The sequence below is a fragment of the Pectinophora gossypiella genome, chromosome 14 (assembly GCF_024362695.1).
Source record: "Pectinophora gossypiella chromosome 14, ilPecGoss1.1, whole genome shotgun sequence".
Classification (NCBI taxonomy): domain Eukaryota; kingdom Metazoa; phylum Arthropoda; class Insecta; order Lepidoptera; family Gelechiidae; genus Pectinophora; species Pectinophora gossypiella.
In genome coordinates this window covers 1,910,157-1,927,371 of record NC_065417.1, presented here as the reverse complement: position 1 = coordinate 1,927,371, position 17,215 = coordinate 1,910,157, and the positions used below count along the sequence as shown (strand labels likewise).

General features: G+C 37.4%; 2 protein-coding genes and 1 long non-coding RNA gene across 4 annotated transcripts in view; 2 read left to right on the top strand and 1 right to left on the bottom strand.

Moving 5' to 3' along the window:
- LOC126372485 (lysophosphatidylcholine acyltransferase) overlaps window positions 1-8,959 on the top strand; it is a 38,707-nt gene extending 29,748 nt beyond the window's left edge. For both annotated transcript variants that reach the window (XM_050018281.1, XM_050018280.1), the window contains exons 4-11: window positions 1,163-1,275; window positions 2,252-2,406; window positions 4,304-4,441; window positions 5,233-5,358; window positions 6,490-6,637; window positions 6,944-7,045; window positions 7,510-7,651; window positions 8,214-8,959. In XM_050018281.1, coding sequence (XP_049874238.1) covers window positions 1,163-1,275; window positions 2,252-2,406; window positions 4,304-4,441; window positions 5,233-5,358; window positions 6,490-6,637; window positions 6,944-7,045; window positions 7,510-7,651; window positions 8,214-8,302 — 1,013 coding nt within the window. In that variant the 3' untranslated portion in view covers window positions 8,303-8,959. The remainder of the gene's footprint in view (window positions 1-1,162; window positions 1,276-2,251; window positions 2,407-4,303; window positions 4,442-5,232; window positions 5,359-6,489; window positions 6,638-6,943; window positions 7,046-7,509; window positions 7,652-8,213) is intronic.
- LOC126372447 (N-acetylneuraminate 9-O-acetyltransferase) overlaps window positions 1-17,215 on the bottom strand; it is a 397,639-nt gene that overhangs the window by 1,643 nt on the left and 378,781 nt on the right. The window lies entirely within an intron of this gene.
- On the top strand, window positions 2,575-3,314 carry LOC126372604 (uncharacterized). The gene is made up of 2 exons (XR_007567197.1): window positions 2,575-2,807; window positions 3,274-3,314. It is a non-coding gene; the product is annotated as an uncharacterized LOC126372604 (long non-coding RNA).

The window sequence follows — 17,215 nt, the reverse complement described above, 5'->3', positions numbered from 1 at the left end:
TAATGCCATCTTTATATGCACCCAAGTGTGTTTTATATTTATTTATTTTATACAGTAATGGTATTTGCGACTCATTACATACATGGTGGTTTAGTGTTAACAGTAGCTATTGCATGCTTTGGTAAGTCTCACAATGTTGTTGCATGAAATTAATATAACATGTTTACTGGCATGGCATGGTATTAATAAATGGTAATTCCAGTGCGTGATATTTCACTGTAAGAATTCGTCACGAAAGCTTATGTACGCGGAAACTTCTCAAAATTGCTTTTAGGTTAGGTCAGGTCACATTTCTTTAAAGAGATTTGCTTAACTAATGAAAATATCGTCAGAAGAAGGAGATACGTACCATATTTTATATGAATGTACCCAGAATGCCCCACAAAGGCAGTGTTTATATAAACAATTAAAAGTTAGGACTCGGAGTAGCGATATAGGTATCTTGGAGGTCCTTTCATCAGAGCCTATGAGCAGAGAATCATATTTGATTTATGCTTTCATTCACAACATCATCACATCGTAGGCTGTTGTGGGTGGGGGCATGAACTAAATAATGATTTTTTATCGGTTTTAGAAGCAGTAGTAAGTGCTAATAAGACTAAGGGAAAAGAGGCAAGTATTGAGAGTTACTGAGAATAGAAGAGGCAAGATGATTGGACACTTAATAAGACACGACGAATTTATTAAAAAACATCATGGAAGGAAAGATAGGAAGGGGAAGACCAAGAAGAGCTAACATGGAACAAATTAAAGAGAAGGCGAACGTCGTGTCTTATAAGAAAGTAAAGGAATTGGTCTTTGATAGACAAGAATAGAGAATGCTACACCGACAAGAGCGTGGCTCTTAAATTAGTGATGGTGATCGGTTTTAGACAGTTTAGATCGATAAGTCTGACTGTTATAACAAGCTATGTTAAAAGCCCCTAAATAAAAAAATAAAAAAGGTTTAGATGAAAGAATATGGAGTAGTTTCCGAAATAAATATTTTGAATTTGAATTTAGAATAAAGAATAATGGAAAGTATTTAAGGAAGGAAGGGATTTAATCGATGTTTCATATCATGTATGCATCGACGTATTACTGTCAACCCTTCTAATATTACAATAGGGTAGCTTCCAACTAGTCATATCAGTTACTTTTTACTAAACATTAATGATTCCAGAGCTGATCAACTACACTCAACCAGTATACGTGTGGAGAGATGACCCCAACTCTCGACAGAATACCATCAAGGAGATCATAGAGCGAGCCACGTCTAAGGAAGACTGGCCTCAGGTTCGTTGCTTCTATATTCAAATTCAAATTAGTCAAAACATACACAGCAATATAAGGGTTTACCACATTATTAAGTAAGTACCGTAGATAAGTAGGTAGAGGAGCTCGGTGACGCGGCGGTAAACGCGCTCGGTCTGCGATTGTTGAAGTTAAGCAACTTTCACAAAGGCCAGTCATAGGATGGGTGACCACAAAAAAAAAGTTTTCATCTCGAGCTCCTCCGTGCTTCGGAAGGCACGTTAAGCCGTTGGTCCCGGCTGCATTAGCAGTCGTTAATAACCGTCAATCCGCACTGGGCCCGCGTGGTGGTTTAAGGCCCGATCTCCCTATCCATCCATAGGGAAGGCCCGTGCCCCAGCAGTTAATGGGCTGATGATGACGATGATACCGTAGATAAAGATAAAGCGCGTTATGTAAAAATACGACGACAAGTGGACACTAACTTGGCTATAAGTACATTTATTCTCAATGGGAAGGCCAAGCTCTAAACCGTCCTGAGAAGAGACGTCTGGTTCAACAGAAAGTGGCTGATTTTGAAGAGGTGAGGAGGAAGCAAGAGAAGTGTGTCAGGATCGAAGCAAATGGACTTCCATAGTCTCTGTTTACCCCGACTCTCTCTCTCTTTGATGTCCCTAGCATGATGATGTGTGATGTCTGTTTCTGATGTCTGGTGTCCCTTTATAATAAACGTTTCTTTCTTTTTTTTTTTCTATGTATGTATGTGAGGAGGTCCGAAATTGATATAAGGCGCATTCATGTTCAATCTACGGTACTTATATATCAATGCTTTTCAGCAACTAAGTATCATCATCATCAGCCGTACGACGCCCACTGCTGGGCATAGGCCTCCCCCAAGGATCTCCACGACGATCGGTCCTGCGCTGCCCGCATCCAGCGGCTTCCCGCGACCTTTCTTGCAAATAAGTATCGACACTTATTATTATTGTAACTAGATCCACGTCCCTTATGATTCCAGGTCCTCATCTTCCCAGAAGGCACGTGCACCAACCGGTCATGCCTCATCACGTTCAAGCCCGGCGGCTTCTACCCTGGGGTGCCAGTGCAGCCGGTCACCATCCGCTACCCTAACGCCAGGGACACTGTCACTTGGACCTGGGAGGGACCTGGAGCGTAAGAACAGAGTTATTATTGTAGAAACATGCACAAAAGGAAATGTTTTACTGATGCAACATCATCTCCCTAGCATAACATAACATAACATAGTATTTTATGCAACAGTTGTATAAGAAGGGTCAAAAAATGCGAGTGGCGTGAGTTGCGATGTGAGCCTTGGCGAACATCGCAATAAGAGACGCCACGAGCATTTTTTGACCTAGTTATACAACGTTGCATACAATACTTTTTCTACGACGACGTCATTTTTCCTTTTTATTTTATACTTTTTAGTGTTTTGAAACGAAACACAAAAATTTTCCAATTTATTTTCCAACGCGCGGGAAAATGGCGGCAAATGTATACTTTTTTTATAGTATATCTATGGCACCAAACAAAGTAAAGGTGCCAGTTTCCAGGTCAAAAAAAAAAAAAAAAACAACAACAATGCTTTTTTGGCGACATTATAGTACAGTTACACTTTGTAAACAATGCTTTTATAGACCATAGAGCGTACACTTTTTCAAAGAGTTTAATTATGTATGTACTTATATTAGACTTTTTGGTTATTTAAATGCCAGATTAAAGTAGAGGAGTAGAAAATAGTATTTTATGCAACAGTTGTATAAGAAGGGTCAAAAAATGCGAGTGGCGTGAGTTGCGATGTGAGCCTTGGCGAACATCGCAATAAGAGACGCCACGAGCATTTTTTGACCTAGTTATACAACGTTGCATACAATACTTTTTCTACGACGACGTAATTTTAAACGAAACACAAAAATTTTCCAATTTATTTTCCAACGCGCGGGAAAATGGCGGCAAATGTATACTTTTTTTTTATAGTATATCTATGGCACCAAACAAAGTAAAGGTGCCAGTTTCCAGGTCAAAAAAAAAAAAACAACAACAATGCTTTTTTGGCGACATTATAGTACAGTTACACTTTGTAAACAATGCTTTTATAGGCCATAGAGCGTACACTTTTTCAAAGAGTTTAATTATGTATGTACTTATATTAGACTTTTTGGTTATTTAAATGCCAGATTAAAGTAGAGGAGTAGAAAAAATACTTTATTGCACAAACAGGAAAAAAAACAAAATACAAAACAAAAGAGAAATAGAATTAGTACAATAGGCGGCCTAGCATCTTCTTCTTCTTATCGTGTGGGTTGTGAGTTAGAATACCAACCTCGTCAACCCTGGTGTCAGGGTTATAATTGAGCCGCCAAAGGCCCCTGACATGGCTCATGTAACGATTACTCACTTACATCAGTAAATAGTAATCGGAACCAACGGCTTAACGTGCCTTCCGAAGCACGGATCATCTGACTTTCAGACAATCAGGTGATCAGCCTGTAACGTCCTAACCAAACTAGGGATCACAAAGTGATTTTTGTGATATGCCCCACCGGGATTCGAACCCGGGACCTCCGGATCGTGAGTCCAACGCTCAACCACTGGACCACAGAGGCCGTTCTCCCTAGCATTATCCCGGTTTTCACAGAGTCCGCTTACCTAACCTGAATATAAGTCCGGTTTTTTACAGAAACAACTGACCTGTCTGACCATCCAACCCGCAAAGGGAAAACCAAACCAACTACACTATAACTAGTTAGCACTATAATTGGTAAGATAAGTACTATAAGCAGCAAAAGTCCAATCAGTTTCTTGCAAAGTAATAAAGGTTGCACTTATGATCTCCTGGTTACATGTCCTTTCTGTAATAGATCAGAAACACCTACAAAAACGCAAATTTTATAATTGTGACAACTAATGTTTCATAATTTCACCGTTGAAGCAGTCGCCGTAGTCGAATTCGGCTGGATCATACTGTTTACAAATAATTCGCTGGGCTCCGTGACTGAACTTTTGCTCTATGATTTTACCTTTTATAACCAATGTATATCTCTTCCAGACTGAAGCTCCTGTGGTTGACTCTGACGCAGATCCACAGTTCGTGTGAGATAGAGTTCCTGCCTGTATACTACCCGAGTGAGGAGGAGAAACGTGACCCAAAACTGTACGCCAGGAATGTCAGGGATGTTATGGCTAAGTAAGTATATATTTAGCTGAAACCCTATATAGAGGCATTTGGTATATATTATAATGTATATTTTTGAATTGAATTTATATACATTTATATTTTATATACACCATTAACACATGTTTATGGAATACGATGTTCGTGCGTCACCCAACAGGGTCCACATAATATCAACGTCTTGGTTCACGCCGCGACTTGTGCTGAGTGAGGCCCTTTTATCTCAGGACGTCCACCACCACCTTATGGTCATTTCGACAAACATCCGTCTTGCTTTTTTTTATATTGTTTTAGTGGAAATTTGATATGATGTTGTTGTCTTTTTTTTGTGTGTGGCGTCCTTTTATAATAAACTTTTTCTATTCTATTCTATTCTAGAGTATTAGTGATATCGTAACGAAAACTGTGATGAGTGATTCAGACCATGATTCTGAGATGATATCAAGTGGAATTTTGACCGGTCGACCTCTGCAAGGGACACAAAGACCAGTATTAATATGTTACATTGAAGTATACTCAATCTGTGAGTAAGCCAATCGCGGAGAGCAAAGCTACAAAACATCAGAAGATTACCAAAGTTGCCAAACGTACCTCAGTATTCGGTACGATGTCACTAACTTTTTGTATAATGCGGGTCCGTCACATTTCTTTCTAAAATACGTTGGACAGCAATTATTGAGCACCATTTCAATTTAAAATACGCCGACAGAATACGAGTGACTGGCGATTCTAACGGAGACGTAGTTAAGGCTTTATTGTTTAAGAAAATTTTTCATTTTCATTATTTTTTTCATATTTTCCAGAGCCCTCGGCGTCCCAGTTCTGGACTACACGTATGATGACTGTCGTCTGATCGCGCGAGCCAAACAACTGGGCATCCCCGCCGCCCCCTCCGTCAGGGAAGTCAGCGAGCTGAGGACGCATCTTGGGTGAGGACTCTTTAACATACATGTAAGGATGGTAGACTGAATGAAACGTGACGTAAAAGTGTATGAAAGAGAGAGCGAGGAGTGAGCGAGAGAAGAGAGAGGATTGCGGAATGACAGGAAAATGGCGGTAGGTTGTTTGAAAAAGGGAAAACGTACAAAATTATAAAACGTTTTAAATAAAAAAAGGTAAACAAACATAATCGTTTCCTTCATGCCCCATTCCACATACATGCATATGCACGCACAACAGAACAGACGCAAACAGAAAACAACAAAAGCTCCCTCCTGCACTATTCCGCTGAAGTGAACCCACAACTTGCTGAGGTTTTCCTTGCAGCTTCTTTTCCCCTGCTGCAGTAGTTTTAGGCGGATGTACCGTTCGTTATGTAAAAAATGACGATTCAAAGTATAACTATGTTATCTACTGAATAAACATATTTTTGAATGGAATTTGAATTGAATTGATTTAACCTTATCATGTGCAGCAGGCCTGAAGATCGTGAGAGAAATAAAAAAACTTCATCTTGAGATATGAGACTCGTTTCATTAATGCATTAAAGTAGATAAATTCTGCATTAAAGTGGTTTTATTACTGTAGAAACTGTATAATTATGTAATCATGAACTGCGGGGTTAAAATGGCCACATCAAAGCAAGTCATCTAAGAAAGCAATATTGCCATTTGACATTTGTTTGCATTGCGCACTTACTTTTATATGCGTAAATGTCAAATTGTAATATTGCTTTCTTATATAAATTGTTCGATGTGGCCATTTTATCCCCCTGATATAGCTGGAGATGGTACCGGGTACCTAGCCGCATCGATAATAACATAAACAGCCTATGTTCGTGCACAGGCCTCGCTTCAATCAATCGGAGGGGATATTATCTCAGAGTCATGGTCTGAATCATTCCCCTCAGTATTCGTTACGATGTCACTAACACCCTACATAATTGTAATAAGGTGGTCTTTCCTTTCCGGGGATAAGGAAATGACAGGAATAACTTATAAAATAACATAATTATAAAATAATTACGTGGTGTCTACACGAATTAGCACCAATGTCAATAATTTAGCTGCCGAATATTGGTTCCTCTTGATCTTCTAAAACAAATCCACCTAACGTTACAGCCTGGAGCGTTCCCAGTTGGAGCTTCACGTGGCGGCGCAGGGTATGTCCGGTCGTCCACGGTGGGTGACCAGCGCAGAGTTCTTCGCGCGGCTGGGAATATCCGCTGCCGACCCTCACGCTCAGAGGCTGTTTGACATCTTCGTTCAGGTGATCTGATGCTACTTATCTTTAGAAAATACACAATGACTGACAATTGTTAATTTGAAAATGAATGAACAACCCGGGCGCATAAAATAGGCATCTCGCTGGTATGCAACCCGTTAGACGTGTGCTGTCAACTTATTTCTGTCAGGTTATTGGCCAATATATAAAATATTTAATCGCTCTTTTGGTACAATGTCGCGTTGGGTATACTGTACAAATTATACAATAATACACGAATTACACAAAATTAAACATATTAACATTGTTCTGTGTCATTGTTTCTAATATCTGTGGTGTCATCCCTTGCAGAGGTCGACCGGTCTGGCGTCTTTCCCGGACTACCTGCTGTGTGCCGCGTTTCTGTCGTTGCAACACGCGCCGCTGTCGCAATTGCTGTCTTATGCTTTCAAGGTAACTATCATTGATAACCTTGACACGAGGATTGACGAGGTTGGTAACCACCTCATAACCCCGACGATAGAAGAAGCAGAAGGTAACTAACCCAATCCTAATTCTCTAAACTATCAGTAATAAATATGCTTAGAGTCAAATATTGTGTATTTTTTTTTGCCCGACCACGGTAAAGAAAAAATAAGGGTTATGTAGTTTACCGCTATATAAGCACGTCTGTTAATTCAATTCTCAATTATTTATTGCATTCCATGTAGTACAATGGGGTGTTACATAGGCATAGGAACTATGACAGGGACATGAACCCTGTAGGGCACAGAAAAGTTGAAGGGAAGGGAGGAAGTGTGTATTAAAATTAAAACTTATCATTTAAAAAATCGTCTACAGTATATTAGCTCTTTTTAATTAGCACAAGAGAGACCTGGAATCGGGTTTTAGTTTTAAAAAATCTTTTCTTATTCCAGCTATACGACAGCACGGGCACAGGTCGTTTAACAGCGACTCACTTCGAGGAGGTGGCGACGCGGTGTCTCGGGCTGTGTCAGGAAGATGCGCAGAACACCTTCCGCCAGGCTGACCTCGATGAGAAGGGGTACTTGACTTATGGTAAGAATGTACCTACCAAATAGTTTAATGCCATATGCGGCAAATCTACAATAAGACACGTCAAATATAAAAAGCAAATAGGCCAGGATAGCCTCTGTGGTCCAGTAGTTTAGCCATGGGCTCATGATCCGATTACGGGTTCGAATTCCGGGATTCTTTTGCTAGGACCCTTGTTTGGTTAGGATATTACAGGTTGATTACCAGATTGTTCTATACTAACATGGTGCATGGAAGTCGTTGGTTTCGGTTACTACTTCCTGATGTAAGTACATAGTCATTACATGAGACATGTCCGGGGCCTTTGGCGGCTCAATAATAACCCTGACAACAGGGTTGCTGAGGTAGGTAGTCTACATCACAACTCACACGAAAAAAGAAGATTAGACCAGGGTTTCTCAACTCTTACCCTATGCGCCTCACTTAGGTGATTCTCACACGCCGCCGCTTTTTTGGGTTGCTGAAGTTGGTAACCTCCTCAAAAACCGCACGATAGAAGTTGTCCTTTGAAAATTTGATATGCAACATAGAACTCATCTTAAAATGTCCTTTCTTTATATTACAGATGAATTTATCTCGTACGCGCAAAAGAAGGCAGAGTTTTGTCACATTTTCGCGACTGATGCGGCTCATCAGAAGCCCAAAACTCAGTGAGGGTCGCAGGATCACATCCCAACTGTCTGCAGTCAGGTCGCTTGAGGTACGAAGTAAGCCGAACTTTGTTGGCAAAAAACAAGATTATGTTGGAAAAAATAAAAAAATTGTTGTCAAATATCATAATTTTGTTGAAGTTGAAAATTTTGGAAAAAAAAACTAACTGCATATGGGATTATAAATAGGCGAAAATGAACATGAATGAAGTTTGTTGGTCACATCGAAAAATTATTGGAACCAAGGAGAAAGTATAAAGACTTATGTGGATACAAGGAATAACGTATTTTGTACAAAACCGTGATGGAATTGTAATCTTGACATAATGTGTGACGTCATACCACTGGTAGGAACGTAAGAAATAATGTGATGTCGAAGTCAAATCATAACTCATAATTCGAATCATAATTTTCTAAATGAGGATAAAAAGTGAAGCTCTAAGAATGCAGGCGGCCGATCTGTTGAGTGTTCCTAAATTTTGACAGTTCTCCATACTGTCCAGGTAAAATACGTCATAATTTGCCATAAAAAATATATACTTACGGTTGAATTGAGAACCTCCTTTTTTGAAGTCGGTAAAAATGTCGAGCAACGTGGACCGTCTGAAGGATGAGTTACTTACGTATAAGAAAAGTAGGTAGTTGGAAAAAAGCAGTTTTCTTCTTTCCGATCTTTAGGGAATAAAATATAGCACTATGATTTTATAGTTAAACGCTGCACAAAGGGCTATAGTGTAAAAATATAACCAAAACAATAAGTTAGTTATTCAAATAATATGGGGAACTGTCAAAAGTTAAGAACACTCAACAGTAGCGACACCTGATGGGAGAAATAGGCAGTTTTTATAGTGATTTAAAAGTATTCAGCTTAATTTAAATCTGGGCTTGCATTAGAATCTACACTTATTGTCCATGTAATAGTGTAGTTAATTAATTATTCAATAATGTAAAATACTTCCGTGTAATTAATTAATTTCAGTAAGAGGGGTTAAAAAGGACACATCGAAGCAATTCATTGCAATTTGACATTGGCGCATATAAACGTAAATGCGTATATGCAAACTTATGTCAAATGCTTAGCGATATTGCTTTTTTGATGCATTGCTTTGATGTGGACTTTCAACTTTTTTTTGTTAACCCCTCAGGTCAATTTTTTTTAAACCACATAAAGACCTTAAAAATAGCTATTGGTGCTGATTTCAGTCAATTAAATTTATTTTAAGGTTACCTAACCTGTTATTTTTTTATCACACGTAAAGGGAAGGGACGGATGATTGACTGACTGCTGTCTGCTGCCGCTTTTAAAATTAATGAGTGAATCAATTCAAATACACAAAAAAATATTCATACATAAGTAATACTTTTTAGATGTCTTAATTGTGTAAATAGGCTTCTCGCTGGTAGGTATGTAACCCGTTTGAAATGTGCTGTCAACTTAATTCTATCGAGTTAAAATGTAGAAAAGGTTGTTTAAGATGTGTTTCCATACATTTTTAGCCTGTGGATTAACCGTCCCTTTCCTTTTCAGTGGATCAGAAAATAACACGAATAACTTTAAATAAAATTAGGGACGTCTGTTGAAATCAGCGCCACCATCTGACCTAATTCTGCCGTACAAAACGAAGAAGTTAATAAAAAAAACCTATACGTTCTATAGGTCATGTTAACTAAGGCTTTATAAAAGATATGAAATTAATTTAAACATCACTGTAAACATTTTGCTTCCAAAGCTAACGAAAAAAAATTTGACTGCGGATGTGGGAATGTGACAAAAGTATTTTATAGCACGTAATTTTATTAGTTAGTAGTATAAATTGGCGTCTTTAGTCTGATTTTGTATGACTGAGGTTGTTTTAAATGATTGATAGATACGTAGGGTTAGGCTAAAGATTCAAGGCAGAAAGGAATCGGTAACATTGGAAAGACAACACCAGTTTGTATCATTATAAATAAGGGCAGCAATATGTGACAGGTTTTTAAATCAGTTTCCATGACAAGGGTGAGAGGCATGCGCTAAAGTAAAATGAACGTTATTAATTGGATTCAATTTAGCTTGGCTGTCAAATGTTTCATAAGTTCAACGCTTGTTTATTTTTTATTGGTAAGGCGGTAAATATAATTCGAAAGTTTCCTTGGCCAAAAATAAATTATGTAGTTCTGTCTAAGTACTAAATAAAGACAGATCTAAAGGTTACAGAAACGTTTTATATTTTCTATTTAACTTATTTATGAATTGTAATAAAGAAAAATGTAATAATAAGTGCGACATTTTGTCGCGTTTTTCTATGACGTCACAAGTTGCTTTTTCATACAAATTCCATAGTAATTTCGTGTTTTTCCGGGTGAGAGCTTTCAGCGCTCCCCATTTGTCCGGCCAAGTAGTTAATGCCATCTACGGCAAATCTACAATAAGTCACGTCAAAAAAAAAAAAAAAATTCGTGTTTTGACCTTTAGTAAAAAGTAACTGATTTGACAGACATATATAGATGTTACCGTTGCCGAAACATAGTGTCACTTCAATGTGGTCGGACCTTTACTCTGCCAGTTTATTATCATGGTATAAGAAAACCAGGTATGCTCAGAAGTGACAGTTAACATTTCAAGGTTAGCCCAGCTGAAATCATCCCACCCTGCGTTGCCATTTCGAAAAAATAAATTACCCACAACCACGAAATTTTGAACTTTTAGTAAAAGATTTACTTAAGTACAGTTTTAATGATTTTTATATATATGACAAGTAATAGTAATTAAATACATTAGTCAGTAGTTTACATCATTTTCATAATAATATTTACGTCGTTGGAATGTTGGAGATACCAATTTAATGGTAACACTTACGTCATCATGGGCTAGCAATGGCGGCTTGTCATAGGATTGAGCATACCTGGTCTTCTTATATCATGTTTATGACGATAGTTGTAGGTATTTATTGTTGTGAAGTTGTGAATAGCTGACGTGTGTACGCCTTAATTTGTAACTTAGGTACTTACTGCTTAGATCGCCATTTTTAATTGTGATAATTTTAAGGGTTTTTAGAAAGTACTGGGTATTTTTATGAGGCTTTTGAATTAGGACATTTGCTTAAGGGCCCAGTCTCCGGTTGCAGAATCCAGAATATTTTCACCCCTCTCGGGGAGCACCCCCGTTGACGTCACAGTTGCTCTACTTTACTATTGCAAACATTCGGTAAAGAAAGAAGCAACGACTCAATTTTGCGGAGACTGCAGCCTTAATTGGTGAATTGATGATAAGTAATTTATTAGACATTTGAACCTCCACTAGGCGACATTTGTCGAGCTACATGTGTCTGTGACGTCTAAAGGTACGAGTTGGCAGCGGACGACATGAGGCAGCAGCGGACGACGTGTCGCAGCGACACAACTGGTTTCTATGTATTTCTATAGCGGCGACATGTCGTTGGCAATGAAAGATATTTCATAGAAATACATAGAAACGTGACGCATAGACGTGTCTCTGCGACACGTCGTCCGCTGCCAACTCGTACCTTAATTGTCATGGTTGCAGCGGGCGAAGTCGCCGTTGCTGTGTCGGTGTAAACGAGAGACTTTTCAGGCTGCGTTCGCCAAAAACAATAAAGATGGCGTTGTACAGCTTTAACGTGATAACTACCTGTTTTCTCACTGTTCCACTATTCTAAAATACAATGTAATGACAGAAGCGTACTTATATAAAAATAATTGCTCGATATTTGGACCACAGTATGTATAGTATGTTGCTACCTAAATTGCTTCTCTTTATTTTGATCAGAATAATAATCGGTGGAAGATGTAATTGTTCCTGGGTATAATAAAAAGAGTTATCATTTATACCTGAAAACAAAGATAAAAGATGCATATGACTGTTATCCATGAACTTAGAAGGTTAAACGAAGGAAAATATCTACAGCGCCATCTATCGTGTTTTAATAATTTTTATTTGTAAGGTCCTTCACTGGACTTAAACGTTCCGACATTTAGGTAATGTTACTATCACAAATATATTTAGTAATAACAACTTTTTTAAAAGAACAAATCAGTCATCACACATAATTCAGTCAAAATTATCAACTTGTGGTTTAATAAGTTTTCAGTTATAAGTTGAACGAATTTACAACATTTTGATAATCGAAGTAACTTACGCACCACATATGATAATGTCAAATTATTGAAATTAATTTTGTATTATTAGTTGTAATATTAATATTTTTTTTATTAATGTAATTTTTAAATATGTATAAAGAACCTTGTAATATTTAGCTCAAGTGAAAAAAAAAAAACTTAGGTATTCATAATATATCGAGTCTTTTCCATGCGAATACTTTTTAAGTGATGTAGTTATAATTACTTAAGTATTTTTCCATTTTATTCCCAATAAGGAATTAGGCAGATCTTCCATTTAGTTTATCAAAGTATTTTGTGTAGGATTTATTTTTTCTTTTTTTGACTCACTCAATTATATAGATTTTTTTTTATCTATTCGAGTATAGGCTGTTATGAAACCCTGTTTAGTGCAAAAAAGGTAAAATAAATAATAAGCTAAAATTCACTGTTACTAGAGGCAGAAATTTCCATTAAGTGTATTATATACACATATATATGTATACACATATGTTATGTGTGTATATTTACACATATATTTGTATATATACACAAATGTGTATATGTATACACAAAGCCCATATTCTCTGCTTATCCCGATGGAAAATAGCCGTGAGTTTATGTGTATACATACGTTAATACCAATGATGTGCCGTTCATGGGAATGTTTCCACTTTGGCAGCGATCCCGGCAGTAAAAAGGTGCAAAACGTAATTAAAGAGAGTTTTATTACCTAACAATACAATACAACAATACAACTTAATTGCACCAAACCTAACCTTACCTAACTTTTAGGCAGAAAAGACCAAAGTACAAGAAAGGTACAATTTGTAAAAGAAAAGGAGCAAGTGTCTTTACCATTAAAGAGTCTTTACAACGGGAACATACTTTGGAAACATTCCTGGTTCACAGAGACATTTTCATCAAGTTTGAAACATGTCCCGCAGAAATGTTTGTAACGCGCGGCGCTAATCCAGTCGCTCACAATCTCTCGCTTCCCTTTAGATGACATTAGTTGACAGTTCCAATACCTGTTACCCCGCTCACGGACAGAGACCATGGATCATTGATGGTTCATAATAGGTAGTATGACACTTTGGAATCGGAACGTTCGTAGACGTTCTGTACTTGAAAGTGTTAAGTATATAATTTAGCCTGTGTTATATACGCGGTTTGTGTAGATATAGACGCATACTTAGATTTTTACGACAAATATTATTTTATTCGTCTAAGTATATTTTTCTTCCATCGCCGAAAAAGAAGCTGATATTAATTGCCTTGTAACCTAAGTATTAAGTGTATTTTTATTGATTTTCTATTTGTACAAAATAAATCTGTTAACTTTATTATAAGTAATTAAATAGAAACTGCATTTGGCAACAAAGAAGTTTAAAACGTGATTCACACAGAGGTGAAACCGCGGCGGTGCGGCGTTCCAGGCCGACAACGGCCCTGATTCCTGCAGACACCCTCTAATTTGATTTTAAATCATACCACTGGGCTTAGCGCTGTAAGCGCGCGTCACTCTCTCACAGTACTGCACAGAAAGAGACAGATGATCTCTGTCGCGGCGAGAAAGAGTCGCGTGCTTACGCTGTTATATTCTTATCCACTGAAAAGGAAAGGGACGGATGATTGACATTAATTTTAAAATAATAAAGAAACTGAATGAATCAAATAGGCGTCTCGCTGGTATACAACCCGTTTGACATTTGCCTTCACCACCTTAATTCTGTCGGAATATTGGCCAACGTTAAATTGTTAACAGGGTTGTTTATATTTCTGTCTAAAATTTACGTTTGTCTAATAAATTTTAATGCCTGTCGATAACCCGTACCCTTTAAGCTTAAATGGAATTAGCACTAATATTTAGTAAAGCCTTCATACAAAAATTTACGGGGCTTTTAACGCGTTTCCGCCTCTGTGTATAGATAGCTGTGTAAACAAAGTCTGCCCATCAATGTTTCTCTGTAAAGATTTTATTTCATTAATTAAGCATTTGAAATGTACAATAAAATAAAGCTCTATCACCAATCTTTGGCTTAACTGTTGCTATTTTATTTCGTCAAAATCTTTTATGCCAGAATTTGAATAAAAATAAAATAAATATTTTTCACAAGCTCATTTAGTAGGTATGTGATAAAGTCGAATTAAAATAAAACCATTTAAATATTATATTAGGTACATGTTTTATTTACTAACGTGATTTTTAATTTGTTATTATTGTTGTAGTTTATTAATTTGTTTTGTTTATTTATTCTATTAAAACCACTTATTAAATTATAAAAACATAATATGTTATTTTAAGCATGATAATAAATTATTTTATGGTTTTATTAAACTTTGTTTTTCTTTACTGGGTCCGTTTATTTTATTTTTTATTTTTAGAGACAGAATAATAATTTTATATTTTTTTAATGCTGGTCCGAAAAAAAATTCATGTTTGAATGACAGATAATTCATATCACGTGGTTTCCAGTAGGTACTGTTAGTTAGTGGCAGTAGGCTTGTCCCCTATTACATGGAACTTAAACATAGCTGGTGTAAGGTGCAAGGTGTAAGAGGTGCCTGACAGGACCGCAGTGACATTTTTTTTGGAAAGGATTTTTTTGCAGATTACCCCCCGGGTGTGGTAGACTGCTGCTTTTGCATTTCAGGATCAGTCAAAAGGAAGTGCATCATATGAGCTTCGAAGTACTTATGTATCACGAATATCTCCTTGACGTAGAACGTCATATCTGTGTGCATAGCCAACATTTTCTCGTACACAATTAGATACCATAGAAATTTGTTCCTATAAAATTGCGCCCTTGGATGATTTGGAATGTACTTATGGAATCTATTGCAAGTTGTGTGAAGCTCTCGCATCTTTTTTAAAGTTTCCACCACAGACCCGTACAGGACGGCAATTTGGAAGCTGTGGTTGATTCTATACCTGTGCCTGAACACTTTAGTCCGTAGCAAGTTGAACCTGGTCTGGTAGATCGACTGCAGCATCAGCACCCTCAGATATTCTTTATAGTTCCTGTCATTGTACCAGTAAAGAATCTCGATGTATTCTCCCATACGTCTAGATCGCGTGATTGTTTTTTTTAAATTCTCCTTTACTTCTTTAGTGTCTAAGTCCTTTCCTGTTAACTCCTTTCCCGTTATCAATAGGAGTTCTTTTGCATATGTGTGTACGTTTAAGCTGCTGGGATCCATTTCTGTGGCTTTTTTATCTTTTACTTTGGCAAGTTTGACCATTTTCTTTATGGTATTCGGATCTAGAACGGTAATGTTAGCGAGACGTTTGTCTAGGACAGGATTTCCTCCCCGAAGGAAGTTTACAACGGAGGATCCGTCTATGACGTCTGGTCTATTGAAGAGGTATTTGGTGAGCAGTCTGTGGATCTGTTGCGAGCGTGGAACTGGTTTGCCTGGTTTCAGTTCGATATTATCCTCATAAAGTGGTAAATTGACGGACAATCTTGTAGATTGGCTTCGGCCACTATTGACTAGTTGTCTGGGCCCTTTAGCAGCATTAATACGCACATCTGAAATCCACATATTTGTGTCAATATTCACGTAATATAACACAGTATCACGCCTGTATCCCCAAAGGGGTAGGCAGAGGTGACACCCACTCGGCGGTCGCAGCTATGATTGAATCCCATATAATGGAATCATACGAGTAGCTGGCGAGAAGGGGACGAGCGTATTTCCATTTACCGGGCACAAATCCTGGAAACCACATTATATCAATTATTTATAATCCAAATAGGGAAGAGAGGAAGGGGTAGACCTAGGAGAACATTCATGAAACAAAAAAAAATAAAAGAGAAGGTGCAGGTGTCGTATCAGGAGGTGGAGGATTTGGCGGGAAAAGAGAGGAATGGCGATTACTCCACCGACAAGAGCGCAGCTCTTAAATAAAGAGAGAGAGACCCAAAGGGTAAAAAACCGAACCTTATTACTAAGACTGCTGTTGTTGGTGTGTGTTGTTTGTCGGTCCGTTTGTGACCAGGCTATATATCATAAGCCATGATAGTCAGATAGTTGAAATTTTCACAGATGCTATATTTCTGTTGTAGCTTTAACAACAAACTAGATTTTGCGTGGTATTTGTTCGAAACTGACGCTGAGGTCTAACGGTTGAGCAAATACAGGGTTAAAATACATACTTAGTATACATAAACAAGCGGCAAAGAAAGAGGGTAGACAGATCACAATCTCATCAGTCATCCCGTGATCATGGCACTTGCAACAGTGTCGAAATATCGGGAGTCTCATATCCCCACTTTAAACGCTGTAAGAACCCGTTATTATGTGATTTTAATTATGAAAATAACCGCGTAAGTACCTAAACTTAAAACAATGTATAATAATAATAATACATATAATAAATACTCTTTATATGGCGGCCATTTTCTTTTTCCGTCATTTAAATTTTTCCGCACAACGCATTTGGCCGGTTTATCGATTCAATACACAAGAAAATATACAGCTCAAGCGGCATAATAAGTTAATGAGTGTATTTTTACTTACAAAAAGTAACGAAAATCGTCACTAACACAAACTTATAGTTCATTGTACTATATCCCAGAATGTTTTATAACTGAGTAAGTAATAAATTGAATTCTTCATTTCCTCCACAAATTGCAAAAATTATTTTTATGAAAATTATAAGGACTGGTAATAATGGTGTACATGCTGGAATGATGTGAAAAGCGATAAAATTAGGTAGGTACTCAATTTTAATTATAATTGCTTAATAGGTACTTATTTTCACAGGCTCAGGTGCGATTTGTTGGTGTCATAACGATTGTACCAGGACAGT